General features: G+C 41.1%; 2 protein-coding genes across 2 annotated transcripts in view; one reads left to right on the top strand and one right to left on the bottom strand.

The window, feature by feature from the left end:
* The first annotated feature begins 1,819 nt into the window (after positions 1-1,819).
* MTOR (mechanistic target of rapamycin kinase) overlaps positions 1,820-27,156 on the top strand; it is a 60,077-nt gene continuing 34,740 nt past the window's right edge. Inside the window, exons 1-25 of the mRNA XM_062507390.1 lie at positions 1,820-1,973; positions 2,327-2,527; positions 3,254-3,388; positions 3,815-4,090; positions 4,413-4,521; positions 5,343-5,529; positions 5,716-5,844; positions 6,619-6,863; positions 7,038-7,253; positions 8,322-8,527; positions 9,027-9,149; positions 9,469-9,558; positions 9,646-9,738; positions 10,218-10,352; positions 10,689-10,818; positions 10,998-11,248; positions 13,231-13,317; positions 13,890-14,057; positions 14,842-14,954; positions 15,419-15,581; positions 15,834-15,926; positions 16,611-16,757; positions 17,563-17,705; positions 18,301-18,463; positions 18,578-18,723. Of these exons, the coding sequence (XP_062363374.1) occupies positions 1,836-1,973; positions 2,327-2,527; positions 3,254-3,388; positions 3,815-4,090; positions 4,413-4,521; positions 5,343-5,529; positions 5,716-5,844; positions 6,619-6,863; positions 7,038-7,253; positions 8,322-8,527; positions 9,027-9,149; positions 9,469-9,558; positions 9,646-9,738; positions 10,218-10,352; positions 10,689-10,818; positions 10,998-11,248; positions 13,231-13,317; positions 13,890-14,057; positions 14,842-14,954; positions 15,419-15,581; positions 15,834-15,926; positions 16,611-16,757; positions 17,563-17,705; positions 18,301-18,463; positions 18,578-18,723 (3,887 nt within the window). The 5' untranslated portion in view covers positions 1,820-1,835. The remainder of the gene's footprint in view (positions 1,974-2,326; positions 2,528-3,253; positions 3,389-3,814; positions 4,091-4,412; positions 4,522-5,342; positions 5,530-5,715; positions 5,845-6,618; positions 6,864-7,037; positions 7,254-8,321; positions 8,528-9,026; positions 9,150-9,468; positions 9,559-9,645; positions 9,739-10,217; positions 10,353-10,688; positions 10,819-10,997; positions 11,249-13,230; positions 13,318-13,889; positions 14,058-14,841; positions 14,955-15,418; positions 15,582-15,833; positions 15,927-16,610; positions 16,758-17,562; positions 17,706-18,300; positions 18,464-18,577; positions 18,724-27,156) is intronic.
* Positions 20,895-25,537, bottom strand: ANGPTL7 (angiopoietin like 7). Its single transcript, XM_062507698.1, has 5 exons — positions 25,159-25,537; positions 23,471-23,574; positions 22,972-23,166; positions 22,002-22,200; positions 20,895-21,064 (listed from the first exon to the last, which is right to left on the bottom strand). Exons 1-5 carry the CDS (start codon positions 25,535-25,537, stop codon positions 20,895-20,897), a joined length of 1,047 nt encoding a protein of 348 aa, XP_062363682.1.

Genomic DNA, 27,156 nt, shown 5'->3' with positions numbered 1-27,156 from the left:
TTATCCTAGTGTATCATTGAGTGTAAGGGGTGGGCAGGGTGCCTTTGCAGTGGAGATTTTTGGAATACGGAAGCTGGTCTTAGAGAGGAGATGTGGCACAGCAGGGGAGCTTATTTTTACCCCCTGGCATGTAGGCGAGGTGAGCAAGTTGGTGACACAAACAAGTAGTCAAGTACCAGAATAAGTAAACTTGTTGTGTATAGGGCACAAATTAGAAACTATTTCGAGCTCATAATGTATGGTTGATTTAATTTCTTTCTGTTTAAGTGGCAGCATTGTCTTCATGGAGGTTTTAGAGCAGGAGAGAGGGATAGAATGCTGAAAGCTGATTTGAACTTTTTGCTTTTACAGATGAGTCAGGAAGAATCTACCAGGTTTTACGATCAGCTGAACCATCACATATTTGAGCTGGTCTCTAGCTCTGATGCAAATGAAAGGAAGGGTGGCATTCTGGCTATAGGTGAGTGAAAGTGCATAATGCCTCTGCTGAGTTTTCTCTTCATGCAACGATATTTAGGGACAGATTTTCAAAAGGAATGAGCTTGTATACTCGGGGCCTGATGCCTGACAGCTCGGTACACTGGGTATGTTGTAGTTGCTGGGCTCTGGAAATCTGTGTGAAGTGTCAGCACGGAGCTACAGGGAGTGGCTGGAAACCTGGTACTTAATGGGCCCTGAGCTCTTCTGGGAGTTGAGCATCAAATGTGAATGCTGAGCACATGAAAATTCTGTTCTGGAGCTCAGCTGAGAGCACTTTGTGCTGCCCCTTTGTATGTATCAGGGTAGGCTAACTCTCTCAACTCTTCCATTTGGGGAGATTGATTCTTGTTATTTAAATTTACACGGCTCCATAACAGCAACTTCCATCCCCAAGAGGGCTCACATAGATTCTGCTTTGATTCTGATCAGTCTCTCCATTAGTGGCTCTGGCTGTGTGTTCTCTGAGAGATTGCAGAGCTGCCTGAATCCCCACTCTTGGGGAAGTCAGCTTGCATGAATACTTTGTCTTCCAGACAAAGTGGCCTGTATTGTAGCAGTTACTTCTTAAATAGCCAAAGAGATGTTTATGGTTTAGGCTCATAGACATAATTTTCCAGTCCCAATGTATTTGAAGGCAGTGTAAATCCCTTAGAGAAATCTTTATTGATAACATTGTATCTTAAGATGACATTATCACTTTCAAATTGTTTTGTGAATTTAGTGATGTTGAAAGGTGCCAGCTTGACAACCATAGACATTGTGATGGCCTCTTTATCTACAGAGCAGATACAGCCCAGGCACTGGCAACAAAAGCTTCTGCTGTGCTGGTGCCTGATGAAGTGCCTCCACCCTGGCCAGGAGAGACTGTCTCTAGGACTGAGGAGAAGGGCTTTCCCCTGGTGTTTTGAGTTTTTCTTGTGAGGTGGACTATCTATAGTAGTTGCATGCAGATGAATGTCTTTCTATTAAGAATGAGTCTGTGATCACAGGGTAAATTTTTTTTTTTCTCTTTTAAAACTAAAAATGAAGAAAATCTGTGAGGCTACCAAATGCATTTTTCCTCTCACTTAAAAATATCAGGCTCAAAAGAATGCTGACCCTTTCCTGTCGCCCGATTTTCTTTTTTTCCTGTGGATTTGCAGTTTAGGAGGACTTAATGGGAATCTTTAAGGAATGTGTAGGGAATACTAGCTCTCCTCCAGGGATTACCTACTGTCTGACTCTTGGGGAGAACTGCAGCATTGCTCCCTTTCTCTGCAGCAAGTCTTATCGGTGTTGAAGGAGGTAATGCCACCCGTATCGGCAGGTTTGCCAACTACCTGAGGAACCTCTTGCCATCCAATGACCCTGTTGTAATGGAGATGGCTTCCAAGGCTATTGGGCGGCTTGCAATGGCTGGTGACACCTTCACAGCTGAGTATGTGGAGTTTGAGGTGAAACGAGCTCTGGAATGGCTGGGAGCTGACAGGAATGAAGGTCGTAGACATGCAGCTGTAAGTGATGCCTTTTTTGTTGTCATGGGATAATTGGGATTAGTGAACAGTGGTAGGAAATATGCACAGGAATCTGCAGAAAAGCTTCGGTCAGGATGGGAACGGTTGCCGGTCTGTGTCTGAGAATCTGTAATGTTCTCATGGCAGACAGAGTGCTGCTTCATTGTGTCTCCATTACCCAGTGACTGATGAAGACCAAGACACTGTTATGCTAGGAATTGTCAGAGTGTGGGGATGGAAACAGCTCACAGACATTGACAGTCTGAACAAATGGTACTACACTGCAAAAGTTACGAGGTTTGTCTCTGTGTGCTCATCTTCCAGATTGCTACTGTTTCCCTCCCCACCTCCAGGTTCTTGTCTTGCGTGAGCTGGCAATCAGCGTGCCTACCTTCTTCTTCCAACAAGTGCAGCCATTCTTTGACAATATATTTGTGGCTGTGTGGGATCCCAAGCAGGCCATCCGAGAGGGAGCCGTCTCTGCCTTAAGAGCCTGCCTTATCCTCACCACGCAACGGGAGCCAAAAGAGATGCAGAAGCCCCAGTGGTACAGAGTAAGAAAATAAACTTTGTTTTGAAGCAGCCCCTCATAATGCAATGCAGATGTTGAAATGCCAGTTTTCAGAAGAGCCGACTGAGCTAAGAACCTGTGTCACCTTTGTCAGTAATAACCTGCCTCTCCTTGAAAGGGTTGAAAATATAATGGTTTCCAAAGTGAGTAGTTCCTTTATCCTACTACTGTAAAAGTAAGCAAGACTTAACACCTTCAAAATTACATTGTTCTGTCTGTGCCTCATCTTCAGCTATTGAACTTGACCTAGTTCTACAGCCATGCAATTATCTAGTGTCATCCCTTACTAGTACAGGGTTTTATTAGTGCAGATAAATCATGAGTACGAAAGGTGAGAATTATTTTGTCTGAATCTTTGCTTTGCTGCCCTTGTCACATGAATTCAAGCTTTGTAATATCAAGTAAGTTTTGAGCAGTACAGTCAAATGTTATCAACCTGGATTTCTTGTAATCAAATAAGTGCTGCAGATAGTGATGAAGCTGATACCGTGCTGTTTGATTAGTGCTGTTGAAAATGTTCTGCAGCAGAGTCCACAGCTTCTGGGTGAATCAGAATTTTATTGTGTTATACTTCTTTCATTACTCAACTGAGGTTTGTGGGTACTCTCAGAAAATTCAGAGCATCAGTAACTCTTGACTGGCAGTACTACTTCATTTCCACAGGCTTTGTTTCTGCATTGTCACTGAGATTTTTTTCCTTTCCCCCAAGCATACATATGAAGAGGCTGAGAAGGGCTTTGATGAGACTTTGGCCAAAGAGAAAGGAATGAATCGTGATGACCGAATCCATGGTGCCTTACTGATCCTCAATGAGCTAGTGAGAATCAGCAGTATGGAGGGAGAGGTGAGTAGAGGAGCAAGGTGGAGATTATGGGGATTGATTGAGAGTGTGTAGCAACTCTGCAGTCTGTGGATATATCCCATAGTATTGCAGTGGGGTTGTTGTGTGGAAAGCTCATCTGAACATGGAGTTGAGCATTAAAGTGTGTCAGAGAAATAGAAGGGACAAGTTTGGGCTGAGGAGGTAATAAGCTCTGGTGGTAAGGCTATTAACTGGATTAAATACAATTGAAAAGATTCTTTCTATGGAATGAGGACTCTCTTGCATGTTAGATACCCAAATATTTTTTCTGGATTTTCTTCAGTTGATGTTTTACAGCCGTTTGGATATTGATTATACAGGGTGCTATTCAGGAGAATTGGGTAACACTACTGGAAGTATCTTACTCAGTTACTTTTTATTTTTTTAATGCTTCTCTACTTTGTCCAGCGCCTTAGAGAGGAGATGGAGGAGATCACTCAGCAGCAGCTTGTGCATGACAAGTACTGCAAAGACCTGATGGGCTTCAGTACCAAGCCTCGGCACATCACTCCATTCACAAGCTTTCAGTCTCTTCAGCCCTCTCAGTCAAATGCTTTGGCTGGTCTCCTGGGGTACAGTGCTCACCAAGGAATTATGGGTTTTGCAACTTCACCCGTCCCAGCAAAATCTACTTTGGTAGAAAGTCGATGCTGCAGGGATCTAATGGAAGAGAAGTTTGATCAAGTATGTGTTTGTTCTTCAGCTTGTCTCCCAACATTCTCAACATCTGTTCTTGCAGAGGAATTGTCCTCTGTGTTTTTATTTAGCAGGCAATACTGCCCAGTATTGAACTGAGCCTTCAAAACTCAAGTGTTTACGTGTATCGTGTCTTTGTCATTTTCTGCCTTGGGGCAAGTGATTTATTTCCTTTGGAAGCAGTCTTGATTATCCTTTTTGATGGACTCTGAAGCCAATTGTCAGTAGAATGCCTAAAAGCACACAGAGAATAAAATTTATGCATTACTGCCAATTGCCATCTTTTAAAGCCTAATCTATTTCCTTCCAGGTCTGCCAGTGGGTTCTCAAGTGCAGAACCAGCAAAAATTCTTTGATCCAGATGACGGTTCTTAATCTGCTACCACGGTTGGCAGCTTTCCGTCCTTCAGCGTTCACAGGTGACAAGACAGATGGTTGGATGTTAGAAATGCTGCTGAATTTTGTCTGGAAGTTATCCAGCTCTCTTTGGTCCAGATGAACTTGAGCAAGCAGTGCAGCACACCAAATGTGGTGCTTGTGTGATGAGCACATTCCTCTGTGGGAGGACAGTCTTTTTTTCTGAATAAGTGTGACTTGATACCTGATGCCAAAATGATGCTCTGATGAAGAAAATAGATTGAAACCAATTGTCAACATTTGGTGATCAATACCATAAGGCATAAAAACCTCCTTTTTTTGTTTTCTCCTCAATATGTCAGAGTTAGAGGAGAATTCTCTCTTGCTCTAACTCAGTATATCCCAAATGTTATTAGAGTTCTCTTCCTTTTTCTCTGTTGCCTGTGGTAGGAAATACCTGCTAGCTTTAAAGCAGTTAAGTTGATTTATCAAGCAAGGTTAGGAGAGTATTGGAGTTGGAGACAAATTATCAAGATGCTCTTAGTGGGTTTGAACAATTTTTTTGTTAATTATTCCAAATTTCCACTCAATCACTATGAAACCAAGGTGCTTGGATCTTATAAGTGTATAAAACCTGTTGCAGTGGGGGTGTTCTATAGCTCTTTAAAATTCTGGTGATTTTTTTTTTTTAAATAAAACAAAATCTTCTGTAGTTTGAAATTTTTATTAGGTGGTGACACGTTTGCAACTGGTCATATCAGCAAATTTAACCTGACATGTCTGTTTTCTAGTTTTACACTTGTAAACGTTTAGTTGGAAGTGTTATGCAGTTGTATAAACCTAAATGAATTCTAGTATCTGTGTTGTTTTCTCTTGTGGGCAGCTGATCAGTATCTTCCAGACACTATGAATCATGTTCTCAGTTGTGTGAAGAAGGAGAAGGAGCGAACAGCAGCCTTCCAGGCTTTGGGTTTGCTTTCTGTGGCCGTGAGGTCTGAGTTTCAAGCTTACCTACCAAAAGTTCTTGAAATCATAAAAGCAGCTCTTCCCCCAAAGGACTTTGCCCACAAGTAAGTATGTGAAAAGTTAGAGGAAGAAATGCAAACACTTGTTCTTTATATCATTTTTGTAATGTGGGATCAAATTCTTGTATAAAAATCAGAAATGTAAGACTGATAACACAGAAGTGGGATGAGGGAAAAAAGTGGGATGTTTGAAAAATAGCAGTTCTGTGTAATTATGTGGTCCCTTTCCAGGAGGCAGAAGTCTGTGCAGGTTGATGCCACAGTCTTCACCTGTATTAGTATGCTGGCACGAGCCATGGGACCCAGTATCCAGCAGGACATCAAAGAGCTTTTGGAACCTATGCTGGCTGTGGGCCTGAGGTAAGCATAAATCTATTTTGTTGCTAGCTGCAGGATGGCATTGTCAGCCATGCAGAGTGAGATCTTTAAAGTTTTCAGATTGAAAAGGAAGATTATTGCTTTTAAGTTTACTTTCAGAAGAATGGTATGTTTTAATGTGTCTGAGTTATTTAAGAGCATTCATATCTCAGTAACAAAATCTTGTAGAACAACTAGTCCAAAAGCAGTCTCCTTTATTTTTCACTATTCAAACACAGTTGGCAGCAACCTGCAAAATTTTTGAAAACATCTGACAGCCAGCAGACTTGTGCCATATCAAGCTGGCAGAGGAGAGCTGAAGTGCTGAATATTTGCTCCTGGCTTCTTTCCACCTTTGTAGCTGACAGTTCTTATTGGAGGAATTAATTAAGTTGTTAGTATGGAAAGGTATGGAGAAAATTAAGGTAGCACAAGGGTGTTTGAATTATATTGTCACCTGGAAGTGAATTTAGTTGCTTTTTTGTTTAAAAAGCATAAGTGTAAGAATTCATATAGATTTGTAACAGTATTATAGCAACATTGGCTAATGAAGTGATGTGTGCAACAATGCTGGGACTTTGCTCACCCAGTTCATACAGGAAGGCCATCTTGTGCCTCAGTTCACACAAGGACTCTGTGCTCTATTTGCAGGTGTTGCTCTCATGTGCGAATGCCCACAGTTATATTCTGATTGGCAAAGGCATAAATAAACAAAAAGTTGAAGTGTGCACCTTATTGTTTCTTTTCTAATGACTTTTGCTTGCTTCTTGCCCTCAGCCCTGCTCTAACAGCTGTGCTGTATGACTTGAGCCGTCAGATCCCACAGCTGAAGAAGGATATCCAGGATGGGCTGCTGAAAATGCTGTCTCTTGTTCTGATGCACAAGCCTCTGCGACACCCAGGCATGCCAAAGGGCCTTGCCCACCAGCTGGCCTCCCCCAGTCTCACCAACATCCCAGAGGCCAGTGATGTGGGGAGCATCACCCTTGCCCTTCGTACACTTGGTAGCTTTGAGTTTGAAGGTAAGATGAAATAAGGAAGCTGGGGGCATGGGCATACGGGGTATAAGCAACTGCAGCATTAGAGTACAAGCAGCAGGAAAATTCTGGGAGCATGTTCTTTAAACTCCTGTTCCCTGGTGAAACTGGTAATTGAGGTGTAAACCTGTGTTTAAGCACCCATTTTGCTCTTTTCAGGCCACTCCCTGACTCAGTTTGTTCGGCACTGTGCGGATCACTTCCTGAACAGCGAACACAAGGAGATCCGGATGGAAGCAGCCCGCACTTGCTCTCGCTTGCTCACACCCTCCATCCACTTGATCAGTGGCCATGCCCATGTGGTCAGTCAGACAGCAGTGCAGGTCGTGGCTGATGTCCTCAGCAAGCTGCTTGTAGTTGGAATAACTGACCCAGGTTAGTGTGGGATTCAGAGAAAAGGGTTCTTGTAATAATTGTGTTGAGACTGACATGACAGGCACCAACACCAGTCCTTTATTAAAAACTTCTCATGCTTCTTTCAGGCCACTGACTCCTTTTCTCACAGGCAGCTTCACACAGCACTGACTCCTCCCCTGTCTGCAAGTTTCCTTTCTGCATGACTGACTAAGCTGTCCCTTACCCAGTCACCTAACCCTGTCTGTCCCTCACACAACATCTGCTTACCTTATCTGTCCCTTACCTCCTCACAGCCAGCAGACTCTGGGTCTCAGCACCAACTTACTCTTGACTAGCTAGCCCACTCTTTATAACGCTTATCCTCGTTGGGCAGGCAAAGCTGTCTCCACTTCTTGGCAGTTAGTACAGCTGTAATTCAGTGAGGAAAATTGCCTTCTGCACTATCCTTACAAACTATTCTCCTACAGGTTCTCCTGTCACATATTATCATGTGAGCGGGTGATGATATTAAGGACAGGAATAGAATTTGTAATAGGATTTGAACATATTTGCCACTAAACTTCAGCTATCACTCTTGGTAAATTAGAAAAAAAAGTCTCCCAATTTTTTTTTCCCACATCTTGATTTTTGAGGTATTACTAGAACACTAGTGAAAAATGCTCCAATCCAAAAATGCTCTGTGCCCTTGGTAATCCTTTGAACTAGGTAGAACACTGAGACCCCTTTTGCTGCCGTTCTGGGTCAATAAACTTTGTAGTTTGGGAAGGAATTGGTCCCTCTTGTTGAAACTTCGTACTTTATATTTTTTTTTGATTCTTCCTGTTGAACTCATCTCAGGTTGCCACATAGCATCCAAAAGTGACACTTGTAGGTGCAAGAGGATGACACTGTACTGACTTGGTTATTGGGGAATGTTGAGCGGCATGGAGATTTCTGGACTGACCTGTCCTGTTTTTTGTGTGTGAAACACTGATACAGTGTCTGGGGAAGCTCTTGTGAAGAATTTTTGAGGCTGTTTTGTGAGCAAAGGCAACAAAAGGAACAGGAGTTTTGTGCATTTAAAGAGAAATAAATGTGTTCTTGCAGACCCTGATATACGTTTCTGTGTGCTGGCTTCTCTGGATGAGCGGTTTGATGCTCACCTTGCCCAGGCTGAAAACTTACAAGCTCTTTTTGTGGCTCTGAATGATCAAGTGTTTGAAATCCGAGAGCTGGCCATCTGCACTGTGGGGCGCCTGAGCAGCATGAACCCTGCCTTTGTCATGCCTTTCCTTCGAAAGATGTTAATCCAGGTAAGGAGGAGGGATGCCTGCAGGGGAAGCTGTAATCGATATTGAGACTAAGGTGGTGTTAAAGACCTGGGCTATCTAGCTGTAAATGCATGGATAGTGGGGGAATCTTTTGGAAAAAAAATTATTGCCCAGCTTAATGGGTTTCAGCAGATCTTTCTGGTGATATATGTTTGGACTGAAGCTCTATGGATGTATTAGAAGAGAAAAGAAGGATAGCAGTTATTATTTCACCTTAGTCACCATGCCATAGTGCTTTCCATCTCTGTTGAGGAAGAATGTTCTGTGCTGCTTTTAGGTGAATTTATGGTACCTCTCTGTAAACAGATTTTGGAGCCATCCCTTTTATACTAATTAAACTTAGCTTAATGTAGGGAAATGATAATGGAGTGAAATGTAGAACAGCCTTTACAAGTGCTGAATTGTGACAGAAGGAAATGGAAAGAATTTTTTACCTACCTTTATTTTCCTGGTTTGCTTGCTTCCTTTGTCTCTTGTGCAGATTCTAACAGAGCTGGAGCACAGTGGTGTTGGCAGAATTAAAGAGCAAAGTGCCAGGATGTTGGGTCACTTGGTTTCTAATGCTCCACGTCTCATCCGTCCCTATATGGAGCCTATCCTCAAGGTAGGGATTCTACATCTCCTGATGACTTTGGAATGAGGTGACACAGCAAGTGGTTACAAGACCCTCAGGAGCTGCTGTTCTTTTGCTTCATCATAGCAGGAAAAAAAACGAATTGGTGTAGATGTTACCCACAGGAGCACATGTGGGTGACAGTTTCACCCAGTTTAATTCCAGATTTGTATAATGTTCGTGACACCCAAGTTTCTTTTGTTGAAATTCTTACTGTGATTGTGAGGTCAATTTCAGGTGTCAACAAAAGCAAAGATAATTCTGAGTACTCTTTAAACACGTTCTGATTTGTCCCACTGTCACCCACCAGGCACTGATTGTGAAACTGAAAGATCCTGATCCAGATCCCAATCCAGGTGTGATTAACAATGTCCTGGCTACCATAGGGGAGCTTGCACAGGTAGGGATATACTGCAGATGCCTCTTTGCCATGCTTGTTAAGGTTTTGGGAATGCTAGATGAAGGATGAATTTTTGTCTTTCAATAGGTTAGTGGGCTGGAGATGAGGAAGTGGGTGGATGAGCTCTTCATTATAATTATGGACATGCTACAGGACTCCTCCCTGCTGGCTAAAAGACAAGTAAGTGTTCACAGCTGTACTAAATTTGACAGCTGCTGTGACCAGAGCTGTAACAAAATATCCACACATCCCATCATAGCTGCTAAAATGAGCCTTTAAATCACTGAAGTCTCTCTAGTGGAGTTATACTCACCGTACACAGGTGAGGGATTACAGTGCCTGTTGTGACATAATTCAGAGCTGTTAGAGGAAAAACAAGAAGAAAAAAAGCTGGTTTTATTGGAAGGCTCAGACTCTCTGAATTTAATGTTTATTATTGTACCTTTGAGTGAGAGCCTAAGATATTGTTGATTATTACTTTCTTAACTATTGCTTATAGAAAAATGTTCTTTATAGAGGCTTTCTGTCCATGGACTGTGGTTTGCAGTGTGATCCTAAAATGCATAAGGAAACTTTACAGAACTTGAATGACTGATGTATCAGAAGGCATAATAACTTCCCTGGTCAAAACTAATCTTCTCTGGGCTTTATCTTCATAGGTGGCTCTTTGGACACTGGGGCAGCTTGTGGCTAGCACTGGTTATGTGGTAGAACCATACAGGAAGTACCCAACTTTGCTGGAGGTGCTTCTGAACTTCCTGAAAACTGAGCAAAACCAGGGCACCCGCAGAGAGGTATGAACATGAAACTATCACGAAACCACTTAGAAAAGCTTTTTTGGAAGAGAGAGCTGCCAAATCAATGTGGTAGCATGGATTTGAGGCAGGGAGGGAGAGATCATTGTTGTTGTGGCTGAGCAAAATACAATAAGCAGAATTAAGAGAATGCATGTGTTAAGTCACTGAAATGGCTTCCAGAAGCTGGACAGAAAGCTCTGGTTTTTCCAGGCAGTCACTTCAGTTCCGGATCTTCCCTCTTCAGTCATCAGGATCTTTTCAAACGTGAGGGTTTGAGTATTGTCTTTGGCCTTAGTGATGAAATTCTGGTGAATTTTCTTTGTACCTTTCCAGGCTATTCGTGTGTTAGGGCTGCTGGGTGCTTTGGACCCTTACAAACACAAAGTGAACATTGGCATGATCGATCAGTCACGAGATGCTTCAGCTGTTAGCCTCTCGGAGTCCAAATCCAGCCAGGATTCTTGTAAGCATCTCCATTTCTTTCAGATAGATAGCTTTATGATCTACAAACAGGTCTTGACTGTTTTGTTACCAGTTTGTCTCCTCTTAAAGAATCATTAGTGTACATGTTTTAAACTTACACTTAGATGTTCTTGGACCCATATTTAATACCTAGCTCATGACACTGCCTTCTTTCTCTAGCGGACTACAGCACCAGTGAGATGTTGGTGAACATGGGCAACCTCCCTCTGGATGAGTTCTACCCAGCTGTCTCTATGGTGGCACTGATGAGAATTTTCCGAGACCAATCCTTGTCCCAACACCACACTATGGTAGTTCAGGCCATCACCTTTATTTTCAAATCCCTTGGACTGAAGTGTGTGCAGTTCCTGCCCCAGGTCATGCCAACGTTCCTTAATGTAATACGGGTGTGTGATGGTGCCATCCGAGAGGTGAGTTGCTAGGGACCTCTCCTGCTTCCTGTTCCACTGTATGAAATTAAGAATCCATTTCCTTGAAGAGACTGTGACTGGCTTTCAGCATTGCTGTGCTATGTGTTGATGCCACGCATGCTGCAGAAGTGAGGTTCAGCTTTGCTTTTTCCCTTCTGTGAGCATTTACTGGAATGTCCAATGCAAACAATTTTTTTGCTTTTTATTGAAACAGATGCTTCTGAGCATAACCCTTGGAAGGCCAGTATTTGATTCTGTGTTTTCATCAAGCTGTTCTTTTTCAGGAAAACACACATGCAGCTTCCAGATCTTTCAGTGATCTCTCTTAATACTCTGTGGCAAACAGTATTATTAAATAATAGGGGTAGATTCTTCAAATTTCTGGTGCAGTCATGTACTTTGGCTCATCTCTGAGTAGGAAAAATCAATTTGATACAGTCTGCTAGCATTTAGAGCAGCATGGGTGGTGATTCCACAGCAGTGCTTTCTCTTCCCTCCCACTTAAGTTACAGTTATACAGCTACAGAAGTTAAAGTTATAGATGGAAATGATAACTGTGTGAAGATGATGATGGGCTTAAGGTTCATCTAACCAGAGATGGCTGCTGTTTGCCAAGGCTTTTCTTCAGGCAGCCAAATGCTCTGGGGTGTGAAGGGCAGTTTGTACTCCTTACTGCTGCTGTGCTTTATAGGTGGGACGGGTGCTCCCTTAGCAGAATCCAAATTCTGCTACAGAACAGCTGTTTTCTCCCAGCCTGAACTACTACTCAGATTGTAAGGAAAACATCTCACATCTGGGTTGGCTGAGGTTCTAGACCTGACTGGTCTAACTTGCTTGAAAGCTATGCAGTTGTGCACACTCTGTTTAAAAATTTTCAGGTAAAAGAAGATGGTGAAAGTGTACTGGGGAGAAGAGCTGAGGTGGGTATGCGTGACATAAAGCCTAAAAGAGGAAGGTCCTTGTTCTGTATGTAAGCATCCTCTCACTGCACCAAAAAATAGGCACAGTACAGTAGCTCAGAGTTCCTTTTTGGTAAAGGTATGTGTACTGTTCTCACTAAAGAAGCTGAGATTATTTCTTACTTAATTCTCATGAAAGTGTTATCTCTTTTTATGAGCTCCATTTGTATTTTGTCACTGTAGTCTTCAAAAACTGCATGAAGAAATTAAATTTAATAGATTATAACTTACATTTCCGTATTTTTTGTGGAGAAAATAGACTACATCCAAGTGATTTAGCCCACGTGATTTCATACCAATTTAAATAGTAAACTCATTGTCACAATTGGATGCTTAAGATTGTATTGTGGTGAAAGGAATTGCAAAGCTGTCATAGTGTATCCAAATAAAATTGTCAAAGTCAAAATTCCTGGTGGTGAAGAATGGATGGTGCAATCAGCCATCTTTTAAAAATTGTGGTGTTTCTGGCAAGGACCTAACTGCATTCCCCAGTAACTTTTCACCAATAGATCTTGGTGGGGATGGGAAAGAGTACAGAAATATCTTAGAATGTGTGTCAATTTGGTTTCCAGGCAGGGGAGAGAGACTAGGGGCTAAATTTTTGGAAGCATCCTTCAAACCTAAATTACAATGCTTGGTAATTGAGGCATCTGTTCTTGCAGGTCTCTTCTGACATTATAGATTTGCTGGCACTTTTTAAAACCCTGTTTGTGTGCTTGAGTGTCTGAGGCTTTGAGCTCACAAATTTTTTTTGGTGCAAGCTGGGGGTAAAAACAACCAGTAAACCCAAAATCACTTTTCTTCCCCACTCCCCTCTTAAAGAACAACAGTAAAAAATAACCAAAAACCCAAAAAACTGCTGAGCTGAAGCTGCCAAGAATTTAGTCCCAAATTTTGAGCACACAGGAGCTATGCATGCTGTTTGTTTGGTAAATGAGCTTGCAATTGCCTGTGAAACTCTTTACCCAGTGGCTTTGATATTTGGGTAAGCTACACTGATTATTGCACATTTCTTCCTTCCAGTTCCTGTTCCAGCAGCTAGGAATGTTGGTGTCCTTTGTGAGAAGTCATATTCGGCCATACATGGATGAAATTGTCACCCTGATGAGAGTGAGTGCAATCTTTAAGCCAGTACTTTATTGGCATTGAAAGGTGGACAGTGTTTATCAAAGACATTATCAAAAGTATCAATTACTTCATAAGTTCATATGAAGTGCAGAGTTGCATTTATTTGAAGTAATAATTGTACTTTGAAATATCATTTATTTGAAGTTGCAATCTACATTATTGGTAGTAACTGAAGGAAGTGTAGCTTCAGATTCCAGTAGTGACTGAGTTCTTTCAGTGCTTGGATTTGTGCACTTAGTACTTTCAGAAACATAGTTTTAGCAAGAGATATCTGGAGTTCATAAATAGGTGGCATTTCACATAAATTTCACTGAATGTTTGTAAACTTGTAGAAGAATTAAGGAAAAAATCAGTCTTCCATAGGTTGTTTTCAACAACTATAAATGTACTGGAAGTGCAGAGTGTTTTAAAAACAGGAAGCATAGTCCTTCCCTGCGATTCCCTTTGAATTTATCTACAGATTGTCTCCTACAGTTTGCTTTTCTTGTAATTGGTACAGCTCAGCTGAAGAACTGCTAGATATTTTTCCCCCTTTTTTTTTCTTCCTTCTGTAGGACTTCTGGGTTATGAACAACTCCATACAGAGCACAATTATCCTACTCATCGAGCAGATTGTGGTAGCTCTAGGAGGCGAATTCAAACTGTACCTGCCTCAGCTCATTCCTCACATGTTACGGGTCTTCATGCATGACAATAGTCAGGGTCGAATTGTCTCTGTGAAGGTGAGTGGGGGGGACTGCCCAGGCAGTTGTGAGCCCAGCTCAGCAGAGCTCTTTGTGGGTGTGTTGTACAGTCAAATGGGACAGCTGCAGTTTGGCAGTGGCTTGGTGTGAAATGATGTAGGCAGTTGTTTAAAGTTCAGGGTTGAAGAAACTTTTCGCTGGGTACTGACTTGTTTAGAATGGATCTCATCCATTACTTTGAGTCACACTGAGTTCTTTTGGTTGAAGGATTTGATTCTCCCTCTCTTGTGAGACCTCACTTGGAGCATTATGTACAGTTCTGGTGTCCTCAATGTAAGAAGGATGTAAAACTGTTGGAGCAGATCCTGAGGAGGCCACAAAGTTGATAAGAGGGCTGGAGCACCTCCGCTGTGAAGATGGGCTAAGAAAGTTGAGGCTCTTCAGCTTGGAGAAGAAAAGGTTGTATGGAGATCCACTATATGAAAGGAGCTGCAGGGCAGCCAAGGAGAGACTCTTTGTCAGGAACTGTAGTGACAGGAAAAGGAGTAACAGGTACAAATTGAAAGAGGGGAAATTTAGGTTAGCTATTGAGAAGAAATTCTCAGTAGAGCAAGGGTGGTGAGACACTGGAACAGATTGCATGTGGAAGTTGTGGATGCCCCAGCCTTGGCAAGGTTTAGATTCAGGTTGGATATGGCCTTGAGCAACCTGGTCTAGTGGAAAGTGTCCCTGCGCATGGCAGGGGGGTTGTTGTGACTAGATAATCTTTTAAGATCCATTCAAACTTCTTGACATTCTGCTCTTCTGTGATTTTTCTCTCCAGCTACTTAATGCAATCCAGCTCTTTGGAGCTAACCTGGATGACTACCTTCATTTGTTACTACCTCCCATTGTAAAGCTATTTGATGCCCCAGATGTCCCTGTGGTGGCTCGCAAGTAAGTGCTGGTGGCTTTGCAGTCTCTCTCTTTGCAGTTCTACCCGTGATATCCAAGTTCTGCAGTGGCTGAATGTTTACAATGAAATACCACTTTTCGTCCCTTCCTCATCTTTTCTGTGTTAAATAATTGTGGAAGGTTATTTTTATTTGGGTATTACAGCAGTGTTGTTAGCTTTTTGGGTTTGTTGGTGGGCTTTGGTTGGGTTGTTTGTTTTTTTTTTTAATTTGGTTTGTTTTTGTTGTTGTTGTTTCTTTGGGGTTTTTAAAATTTTCTGATTCTCACCTGCCAGTATTTCAGTCATTTGCAAACTGTCCTGCAAGTCCTACCTGCATTAACAGAGTTCTGGTGGCCTATTATTATTAATTTTAGGAGGACTGAGAACTTAAGTATTTTTCAGTCTTCTTTCTTCTTTCTTAACACTCTGAGAGATAAGTTCTTCCCTCTTTTTTCTCTGACTTAAGAGCTGCTCTAGAAACAGTGGACCGCTTGACAGAGTCCCTGGATTTCACAGATTATGCTTCACGGATTATTCATCCCATCGTACGAACACTAGATCAGAGCCCTGAGCTACGAACAACTGCAATGGACACCCTCTCCTCTCTGGTGTTCCAGCTGGGAAAGAAGGTAGTATTATTCTTTGGCTTGAAAGCTCACAGGTGTGACTGTCCCAAAGATCAAGGCTTTAAAGTTTAAGTTTTGTAATGTACTCGTGGATTTCCAAGAGAAGTGATTTTTCTTCTCTGTGTTGTTTCTGGAATTGGGAGTAACTGAAATCAAACTGTCAGAATTGGTTTCTAATCAATGAAACAATGTGATAGAATTTTACTGCTCTTGGTGCCACTGAGTAACAAGTTTCTGATGCATTCCCTTTCACAGTATCAGATTTTCATCCCCATGGTGAACAAAGTCCTGGTGCGACACAGAATTAACCATCAACGCTATGATGTTCTCATCTGCAGAATTGTAAAGGTAAAATGACAAGTGTACAGTTGTTTGCATTTTTGGGATGTTGTCATGTTGAAACAGATGTAGCTGGAACCTTTGCTTGGATTTACTCATAAAATGAGGAGTGGTTGTTACTCTGTTTCTGTGTTAAGTGCAGCTTTTAAAGGAGACTTTCACATTGAAATGGGAAATTTTTTGTCTACTGGCATTAAATATTTCCTATAGAAGAATCATTGCAAATTCTGCAAATACTTAGACTTGTAGCCAGTGTCATTACTATTCTTTTTCTTGGTAGTTCTTAAATGTGGGTTTATCCTATTTTTTTCCATGGTTTCAGGACTGGAGGAGGCCTTGTTATCTCAGTATTTTCTGTGGAATGTCTTACATTTAAAAAATTTAATAGTTGGTTTACAATTTGCGTGCGACTAGGAGCTAGCAAGTCAAATAGACAAGAGTGCTTGTTTCAATGTACATAATTTTGGCTTTTTATACTAGGAGCTAAGAGTTATTGACAGTTACCTTGAGTAGCAAAGGGATATTGTTTAGAGTTCTCTGGCTTATAAGGTGCAGTCATTATAATGAAACATGGGTATTTGCTTCACAGATTTTGCTGTAAGATTTTGCTGCAAGTGCTCTGACTTTTTTGGCTTATTGAAAATTGCTTCTGCATATGTGGGTGTGATCTTCATTGTAAACCAACTATTGTAGGGTTACACTCTTGCTGATGAAGAGGAGGATCCCCTGATTTATCAGCATCGAATGTTGAGAAGCAACCAGGGAGAAACTTTGGCCAGTGGTCCTGTGGAAACAGGTCCCATGAAGAAATTGCACGTGAGCACCATCAACCTGCAGAAGGTAAGACTAGGGCCTTCACAGCATGAATTTGCTACTGAAGGGAGGTAATGTGTCACACTGAAGGAGTTTTGTCTGGTGCATCTGAACTACATTTATTTATGTTGCTTTTATGTTGCTTTTGTATTCTGTATAAAACTGAGGTCAAAGTAGTGTCTGAGACTTTAAAATTAGAAGGTGCTGAACAACTTTAAAGATAGGAGACCTTGAACTATTACACTGTTAATGGCTGTGAAGTAGTCTTTACACTTGCTTGTTAAGTATGAGCAAGACCTCCTAAATCACAATGAATAATCTGCTATTAGAGACATCTATTTCAGAGCCTCTGCCTTTTTTGCATTTTTGCTTTTGCTCCTCTTGTATCTTAGTTGTATATTTTCTCAAAGGCTGAACTTAATAGCTAAGCACTGGCTAGTTTGAACAGTACATGCATGCAGTACGTAGTTCAGTAATTGGATGGATTGGTTTGAAAATGCTGGACTTAAAAGTGTAATTCTAAATGCATTAAGTGCTTTTAAGCTGATGTTTCAACAGTGGCTTCGCTCTACATATATTTTTGTAGAGAAATGATTGTTCCTGTTAAATACTTGCCATGTCATGACAGGAATACATTTAGGGAAAATTTCTTAGACATAAGACTTAAGTACTGCAGATTATCTGGTAAAGGTAATGGACTACAGGAAATTGAAAAGGAATTCTTAGCATGTGGTTTGGAGCTGTAAAGAAGTAATGCTGCCTACTGATGGATTTCTTCTGCTCTTGGCTAGTGCTGTGTTTGGTAGGTGAATTGTCTTCCTTTGTACTGCAGGCCTGGGGAGCAGCAAGAAGAGTTTCCAAAGATGACTGGTTGGAATGGTTAAGGAGACTGAGTTTGGAGCTGCTGAAAGATTCTTCCTCACCATCCCTGCGTTCATGTTGGGCCCTGGCTCAAGCCTACAATCCCATGGCTCGGTATATTGTTTCTGGATTTTTATCTGACTTGAAATGGCAGATAGAAGCCAGATATTCTAAGGAAAAAAATAAGGTTATTTAGAAGCTATGGAGTTTCATAAATAGAGATAGTTCATGCTTTGGCACAAATCAAAGAGCCAACAGCTTGATTTCATTTCCACCTTTTCTAGCTGGCTGCTCCATGATGTGCACAAAATCTTTCATCAAAATTCTGCATATTAGTCCAGAAATAAGATAAGGCACATAAGTGAGGCTGGAAAAACAGCAGACTATGAAATAGTTTTGAGTATTTACTGTGGGGAATAAAAATGCCTCTGAGAGGAATAAACTGCAGTGCTTTTTTACAACCAGCATGTTTGGAGAAACTTTGATAGCATATGATTGTACAATATTTCTATTATTGTAGTATACCAGCCTATTCTATACTTTTTAAGTGAAGGTTTCACAGAAGTTAGCTTTATTAGAACTAATCACTGTTTATTTGAGGTAGGCATGTAAGTGTATTTTTTAGCTCTCTCTGAATAAGAAGGTCAACTGTCAAACAGACTTTTTTCATTAATCTCCATCTCACACTGTCTTTTGTGTTCCTCCCCAGAGACCTCTTCAATGCTGCTTTTGTTTCGTGCTGGTCTGAACTGAATGAAGACCAGCAGGATGAGCTGATCCGAAGCATTGAGTTGGCCTTGACTTCTCAGGATATTGCAGAAGTCACTCAGACTCTACTGAACTTGGCAGAGTTCATGGAGCACAGTGACAAGGTAGAGATGATGTTGGGCAGCACCTTCTAGTGCTAGCGTGGTGTCTACTCCGTGTGGAGTTCATGACTGCTTTGTAATACTCATCCTGCTTTTGATGTGTGTGCTCCTCCCCAGGGCCCACTGCCTTTGCGAGATGACAATGGCATTGTCCTTCTGGGGGAAAGAGCTGCCAAATGTCGAGCCTATGCTAAGGCCCTTCACTACAAAGAGCTGGAATTTCAAAAGGGTCCCACCCCAGCTATTCTAGAGTCTCTCATCAGGTAGGACCACAACTGGTGAGATTTCTGCTCTTGCAGTAGCTACAATATGAGATGCCACTAGGATTAATCTAAGCAATTCTTAGGACTTCACTCTGTCACAAAATGTTGTTAAACTACTTGCAAATGTACAATTTTAACTGCTGACTTCTGTACTTCTACTGTGTGGTTAAAACTATGATAGAAGCACAGGGAAGTTTTGCAGGAAGAGGTGCAGGAAAAGGTTCTGATTTCCCCCTCTCACCCTTCAAGTTCACTATGGAATTACTGCAGGTTAAATGAGACAGATTTCTGTACCTGCATATAAATAAGTCAAAAAAGTTGAAGATCTTAATTGAAATTTCTCATCACATTCTGCTGATCCAGCTTAGATGGGTCTCATTACTAATATGTGAAATCGAAGATATTATAAAGTATGTGTTGTTTCTGAGCTTTGTCAGTAACACAGGTGTTAGCCTGATATACCTGCACAGGATTTGGTGCTAAACTACATATTTTAAAATGTGAATCTCTGTTCTATATCACAGAAATGTTAGCTCAGCTATTTGAGATGAACAAATTGATTTTGGTTGAGCAAAAACTTAAATTTGTCTTTATGCAGTGAATTTTTCAACCCTCCTACATCCTTGGAATTGTGTTTTCAGATTTTTTTTTCTCCTCTTATTTTTTCACCCTTTGTTCTGCCTCAGTGTTATTGAGTAAAATACAGAATTCAGTGTACTTTTTCTTGGTCTCAGTTGCTCATGCAGTTGTTTTTTTTGTGTATCAAAAAGCAAGTTAAGGAGCAAATAATTGATGTAAAGCACACTTAAAAATGTAACAATTTATTAGAAATGAAGAAGTTTTAGAAACTTTTAAAAATCCATTATAGACCACAGTTAAAATAGTTCCACACAGTTGAAATTTGCAGTAGGAATATTTGAACATGTATAAATTCCCAAGACACCTTTATCTTCCATTTCACACAAGACTGAACAACCTAATTTAGATTCAAACTCTCTTCAAGGTGAATAAAAATAGATACATTAATGATAATCATCTTTTCCAACATATTTAAACAATAGGGTGGGGTCATAGGAGGAGTCTCACTCTTGTTTAACTGTTATCTTTAACACTGTGTTATGTGAGGGAGAAGTGTACTTTTTTTGACAGACTGTCTCTAGGTAACTTCCAGCTGGGGTAGTTTTCAAAGCAGATTTTGATACTTCTCAGTCTGCTGTGCTAGCAAACATTCCTTTATGTTGAAATAACTTTTGGCACTTAGGGATTCTCTGGTGTGTACTAGTGTTCTGCTCATGAGTGCAGTGGTCCTAAGTGTTGGAGTTGAGTTTTTTGGCCGGGTCTGGACTTTTTTGGCTAACCTGCTGTTCACTCTCAGCCTTACTGACATACAGCATGTTTGTGTTCTAACCTGAACAGAATTTGTGGACAGCCCAGAAAGTTGCTCTTCTAGTTTATCAGCTTTTAGGTGATCTGTGTGGATAGAAGTAAACATCAGAGGGCCTATGATACAAATCCTCCTCCAGCATTACTTATCTGTTAGGGCGGCCTTCAGTAAGGATTATTTGAGGCAGCAGCAGGAGGTGGCAGTAAAACTTCAGGGCAGAATCTGGACAATGCTAATTTAAGACAACACTTTTGAGCTTTGTTTTTTCTTCTGTAGGACAGTAAGCCACTTACTATACAATAAAGAAAGGTGCATCAGGGACACTTTTGATTGATTCCTTTGGCTTGAAATGAGTCTATAACTTCTGTGGTTTGAGTACTTTTTGAAAGGAGTTGCTTAGCAGTGCTTGCTCCAGACGCTGAAGGAAAGGAAGCCAAGAGGCTTTTGCTTTTCAGTCACTGCCTGTCTGGTTAATAATACTAAGGCACTACCAGTAATCACACTGCTAGTGAAAACACACCCTTAGGTTTTCTGAAGGTGCTATAAGTGCATTCAGTTCTAACCTACTCTAACACAATATTTTTCCCTTTGGAAAGAGCCTGAAGAGGAGGAAATAAGCCTGAGCCCTGGTAATACTGGTGGCTGTGACTGGTGTCGCAGTGTTTGTGTACATCACCAGTACATAGCTGTTGCATGTATTGGATGAAATGAAAAATTATTTGGCTGTTCATTGCCCACCTTTTGTGTGGTGACATCATGTGGCTGTACAATCAAATGTTGATTCCTTCTATGGTTTGAAATCCTCTGGCCGGATCTTCATCTCTACTCTCTTGAGTGAATAGGTTGATCCATGCCACCCATACCAAGTGATGCCATCCATGCTCTTGGTGTGTTCTCCTTTGCGGTAGTAAACCCCATTCAGGTTGGAATCTGTGCAGCAGTTGTACCAATATCCACCTTGTCAGGAAACAAATTAATACATTCCTGGTGAGTTGTTTGTATTAATAATTACTGCTTTTTCTGGAGGACAGTGAGCAGAATGCAGTGTTTAATCCCTGGAGCCTATGGCTTTGATAATTGAGGTTGTAGGTAAATTTAAAACTTAGCATAGATATTTAGGAATTTAAATGCGTTACAGCTTTATAGTCAAATTAGTCCAGCAGCTTTTCATTTAGTTGCTCATTCCTCTTAGAATACTTCCTTGGCATGTTTCTGACTCTGACTCAGTGAATTAGCATAGGCAGTGAATCTGGGTAATTCGCTAGAGCATCTTAAAAAGTGATTAAAAAGTTCCTGAACTATCTGAGTATCTATTGAGACTGAGATCAACAGTTTTTATGTGTTGTGTGGGACGCAATGAGGAAGTTAAAGAGCAAGATGTAATGAAGATAACTCTCTTTGACAGAACTCAAAGATATTAAATTAAATAGAGTAACCTCATTAGAGGCTTATAATAGGGTAGGAATAAAGATCACAAGTCAAGCTGAATGTGGAGGTGAATACAGGAGAAGAATTACAGGTGCCTAATACTAGGACTTGCAAACTAAAAAAAATAAAAGAAAAAATAAGAACCTGATAGATACTAAGGAATAACCTGTATCATTGTATTGTATCAGCATGTGAGATAGTCTGGCAGATACTATAGTGGGCTGGGTAACTGTGTAGTGAGAGCACACAGTTATTTAAGAGTGCTGATGTCTGTAATACACAGTCTGGCTCTTTGTAAACCAGGTTTAACTTCCTGACTTCCCACATAAGTGTATTTTCCAGAACTGGTCACCTCTCCCTTGATTTGCCATTCACATGTTACTAGTTGCATGGAAAGAGGGACTGTTGGGCTCTACAGCTGACCCAAGCAGCTCTCCTGGGACAGGAAGGGGTGTGTGTGTTCTACCTTTCCGGAACTGGGCACAGTCATCCACGCACTTGTCGTTGTCCTTGTCCTTTGTGCTGAAGGCCGTGTTGTTGTGGTAGCGCAGGGAATCCCGGCCCGTGTTCCCGGTGTAATTCCCCACAAACAGCCGGTAGCTGTTGACTTCATTGCTCAGGGTGAATTGTCTGTACTGGGCATAGCGAGTGTTACCTTCCCAGTCCTGCACAGAACAGGGGAGAAGAAATCAGTCCTATTAGTTATGAAAAAAACTCCAACATCCATGAATATATACATGTATTGTTACTGTCTCAGACTCCAGAAACTGCTCTTTTAAGACAAAGGAGCTTTCAAGAGCAAAGCATGAAACTTCCAAGTCTTATCTGCGCTGGTAATAAACAATATGTAGGAAACTGGATGTGCAGCTCTTGCATTCAATATCCTTGTGTCAGTGTGCTGCCTCAAGTAATTTTTTTCCTTTCTGAAACAGTGACTTTTATTAAGCCTTTCAGTGTATACATATCCTATCCCTCAAAGCTATTGTACCAACTATAAAACTAGTCTAAGTCAAACCCAAGCCTTTAACAGACTGAAGAAATTGAGGGTAATACAATGCAGTCTCTTGTACCCAGGCTGGAAGGAAGTGCTGCCAAATGAAAACCCTCAGAGGCTTGCAAACTTTATGGGACATCTCTTTGTGAATTTTTAAATCTGTGATGATCAGCAGTTTGATCTTTGTCTGCAGTGGCTTCTGCAGGATTTCCAAGAACCCTATGCATTCTGAAGACACAATGTGTGTGCAGACAGAAGGTTGTGCCACTGACTTTGTGCAGGAGAGAACATACTTCTGTCTTGTGTTTGAATGTATTCCTAGGTTGATCCTACTTTCTTCTCATGTAATTAAAGCGTGCAAATTCTTTGGGCCTCCTATAGAGATAGGAGATGGTATCTGGTACTGGGGAATCTGAACTGAAATTAAGAACTTATTAATTACCTCCAGCTCTACTCGCAGAACAGTGGGGCGTCTCGAAAGTCGGTAGATATTTTCATTTCCCAGCCAAAAATCTCCCCTAATATTGCCAAATCCTTCCCTGTATTGTTTCCAATCCCTATTGAACGATGTCAAACCAACTTTACGTCTTTGGATGACAGTCCAGCCACCTCCATCTGTCTCCATGTCACAGAACACCTGGAATAGGAAAAAAAGGCAGTGGTTTCTTGTCAGTAGACTTAGGAAGATTCAGTTCTCTTAATTCAAGATATTGTTCCAAGATCCCAAAATATGAAGAAATTTCTGTGGTAAACAATTATTAGATAACCCTTTTTCTATTTTCTCTCTTGAATGTACACTCATTCCATCCTTGAAGTTTGCTTACATAATGATGCTGATGGTGAGTGTGGGGTACCAAAACTTAGTGTGTGCTCTTTTCATCTCTGTAGAGAAATATTTCTTGATTATATTTTAAATGACATTTTGTACTGAATATCCTTACCTCCAGATCTGGAATTCCCAAAAATTCATCAGGAGGTAGCTTGTAAACACCAGAAATTCGGTAGTTCCTCTGGTAAAGTGATGAGCAGTCATAAACAGCATCTACTTGAATCAGAAACAGAAGGTGAAAATCCAAGCAGCAAAAACCTCTTCTGTGAAGGTGCTTTCTGCAAAGTTTAGTTTGTAATGTAAGGTGTAATGAAGAAGGCTTTCCACAAGTCTAATGTATCCCTGAAATAGCTTAGTTTTGAGTAGTGTATGCATTTGCAAAAGTTGTTGTAACACTGGCATTTTATGATTTTTAATAATTAATTTATTTTAATTTTTTTTAACCTTTGCTATGTAAAAAGATGTTTTTAATCTCTGCTTTCTTGTCACATTGCCACTGTGTGCCTGTGCTGGAAAGTGTATTAGCTGACCCCCTCCTAAATAGTAAAGACTCATCCAATGGGATGGCCAGGCCTGCTGCCAGGTGTCTGTTTTGAGTGTGTGAACAGGTTGACCAAGTTTGTGGATGAGGGATATTTGTTCAGCCCTTTCTGCACTGATGTCTGTGACACAGAAGGTGCCTTTTAGCTGCAGTGAGTCAGTCTGTGAAAGCCTCTTTTCCTTCTGCTGCAGGAACTGACTTGAAGATGTTAAAATGCACAGCTATTCTGAGGAGGATAAGTGAGCTGAAGCAAGGCTTTATAATGTCTGACAGTTTTCAAAAATGTCTCTTACCTGGTGAGGTGAGACATGTCTGTCTTAAATACCTTCCGGGCAAGTTTCTGCTGTGTGTTTTTTCTCCAGCTTCAAAGAGATTTGTTATGGTGTAACTTTTTTTTTTAAGGCCTACTGTAAATAGTGATGTGTCAAAACTAACCAGGTGGAACTATTTTAGAGGAAGAATTAAGTAAATAGATTTAGAAGTTATTCCTTAATGTTAAAAAATCATCCACATGAAGTCTTTTGGCAAACAAAGTGGAGATTGAGGCAATTTAAGCTCTTTGCAGTGAATTTCATTTGAGGAGAAAAGTCAACAAAGAGGATGCTTTTTTCTAGAAGTGCCTTTACAGGTAGCTGACCTAAAAATGCACCTGCATTCCACATTTAGTACAGGCCTGTGCAATCACTGTGTGCAGTGAAATTTTCCCTCAGGGAAGAGAATTTTGAAGAATTTAACTGTGGTCTGGCTAGGTATATATCAGAGTTTGTATCTTGCATCATCTATAGCCTTAAATTTTTAAGAATTATCACTCAAAAATAATGGATCACTCTTTGCTCTGGTTCAGACATGCTCATAAAGGTACAATTACAAATCTTTAATAATTTCTGGAGAGCATTTCTAATTGTTTTAACAATTTCTAGTCTCCAGTCAGCACTGTGAATTCAGAGGCTATTACTGCCACAGCCATTTTCTTACCAAGCCAGCTCCCATTCTTTTAGGATTGGTACTGTAGTGCTCAGAAAATGAAATATTAGACTGAATTCCTCACTGCAGAAATGCAGCACCTGTGCTCTTTAAAAGCAGACATAGATATAAAATACAGATGAAGAAATTCTGACTAGTTTTCTCAGGGGCACTGCCTAGGCAGTATTCAGCGTGCATGCTTGCTAACCACATTAGCAGGACATGCTAGCACTAGGAACTAGTCATTAGCTGTGCACTGAGAGGTGAGTCTGGGAGCTTGGTGGCTCCCTCCTTACCAGCAGATGTTTGTGTGACCGTCTGAGCTGCCTGGAGCTGCATGATGTCTATCTGGTTGTTCATTTCAGAGTATTTGCTCTCGGCGTCGATGAGGCGGGACTCCATCTGCTTGGTGCTCCCTTCCAGCTCCATCACCTGCATCACCACATTCACCCAGTCCCCTTCCTGCTTCTTGCTCAGCTCCTGCAGCATTCTGCTCAGGTTGGCTACCTGCAGCTTGAGCTCGCTGATCTCCTCGCAGCAGCCTGGCACCTTGGGCTGTGCATTCCCATTGATCATTCTCCTCTTGGGAGGTTTCTGCAGCAGTGCTGGGTAGATCACCACAGACACTGTGACAATGCAGAGCCAAGCCAGCTGAACCGTGGCTCTTAGTGGCATTTTTGCTTACAGCAACAGAAACCTTCCAGCTGACTGCAGTAGTCTGAATGCAGCTGGGATAGGTATAAAATTTCTTGCAGCAGCCTGGTACCTTCCTTGCTTCCAATGAAGTGAGTCTCTGAAGGTGGAGCCTGAAGAAGTGGCTTTTTTTCAGACCACTCCTGTCAGAGTCTATGACTTTGGAAGTCTGTCTCAAAGCATCTTATATACTATTTTTCTGTTTACCTCCACCCCCCTGAAACTATGAAGAGCTTGCTGGCCCCTCCCAGTTCATCTGTTCATATCAGGTGTTTACAGGGTGGAATTGGAACAGGTTTCAGCCAAGAAAGGTTGGGGAGAGCAGGAGAGACTTTCCTCAGTTCTGTCTTGAAGGGGTGTAGGAGAGGGCTAGGAAATGAAGAGAATTTCCAGCAATTATTGCCTATTGGATTGGAGCCCTCTTGGTGACTTGTTCTGGCACTTAAATAACATGAGAGCGTTAGAGATCCAGAATGTAAAAAAGGCTATTCAAAATGGGTGAGTTTATAGAAGTTCAAGGAAGGTAACTCCCTGGAAGGTAGCCCTGGCTGCTACAAGTCCTACTACAGCCCCAGAAGTTGTAGGGGATAACTCTATGTTTGCATTATTTCTTAATTTAAACAGTATTTTAGCAAATTAATTAGTAAAACATCTAATCCTCATCTCTCTGGACACTGGAGTCTTTCCACTATTAATGCTGTAAAATGCACTGCTGTTCTTTTAGAAGTGGGATATCTGAGGCTGGGATGAAATGAAATCTGCAGAATGTTTAAGTAAAAACTCACTCTGTTTATTCATAGTGGAGAAATGAAAGGACATTAAATAATGGTGAGTCTATGTAAAATTGATACAGGATGGTTGCTTTTACAGGCAATGTGATCTCTAACAACTCCAGTGTTAGGGAGGCCAGTTTATTAATAGGATTTTGAGAGGAAATCTGTGGTTAGTTGAAACATCCATAGTTACATGAAAAGTAGATTTTGGAGTAAGTCTTTAATTTTTAGACATTCAGAGTACTAGTCCAGTCTCAGCTGACTGAGAAGGCAACTTCCTCTCTTCTTTTACATCTTTTTATTTCAGAATTTTATTATAGCACTTTGATCTCCAAATAAAACCATTTCAGCAAAGGTGCAGCCTTTTCCAAAAGGTCTGCAGGCTTTCTTCTAGATCCTTCAGGATAAGTTGTTTTTCCTCAGGCCAGCTGCTGTTTAATTGCCTAACATGTGGGTTCTTGCATCTTCCTGCAAAACTTCTGATTATGGTAATGGGCAGAAATAAGATGAAATAAAGGATTAAATGCCTCATGTATCTGCTCCTTGCATAAAGGCTGGGAAAACTTCTTGATGTCCAAGGAAACAAAAGAAAGCTAATCTTGCCCCTCTTACAAAGGACATTAGGACAAACCCACCTGACACACACTATCCCATCTTGGCTTCTTTTGCTGATCCAAAGTGGCTGCAGGATTTCTGCTTGATTAGGAACCATTAGAAAAGCCTTGCTGACCTGACATTTGCTTTTAAAGAAATAGAAAGCACAATTGCTTGTTGATGCAGTTTCTCTCCCTTCTCAGCTCTGATACACTTGTTGCTTGGTGCTTTGTT

Source organism: Cinclus cinclus, chromosome 23 (genome assembly GCF_963662255.1).
Source record: "Cinclus cinclus chromosome 23, bCinCin1.1, whole genome shotgun sequence".
NCBI lineage: Eukaryota > Metazoa > Chordata > Aves > Passeriformes > Cinclidae > Cinclus > Cinclus cinclus.
Note: the sequence above shows the minus strand (reverse complement) of the source record. Positions and strands in the feature narration are given on the sequence as shown.

Bases quoted from the DNA above. Each gene is read 5' to 3' on its own strand.
- ANGPTL7 (XM_062507698.1), bottom strand. From the start codon at position 25,537: ATGCCACTAAGAGCCACGGTTCAGCTGGCTTGGCTCTGCATTGTCACA. The intron at 23,167-23,470 runs GTAAGGATATTC...TTCCTATTCCAG, and splicing joins TGGGAATTCCAGATCTGGAG to GTGTTCTGTGACATGGAGAC. The intron at 21,065-22,001 runs GTAGAACACACA...TTTCCTGACAAG, and splicing joins CTGTGCCCAGTTCCGGAAAG to GTGGATATTGGTACAACTGC.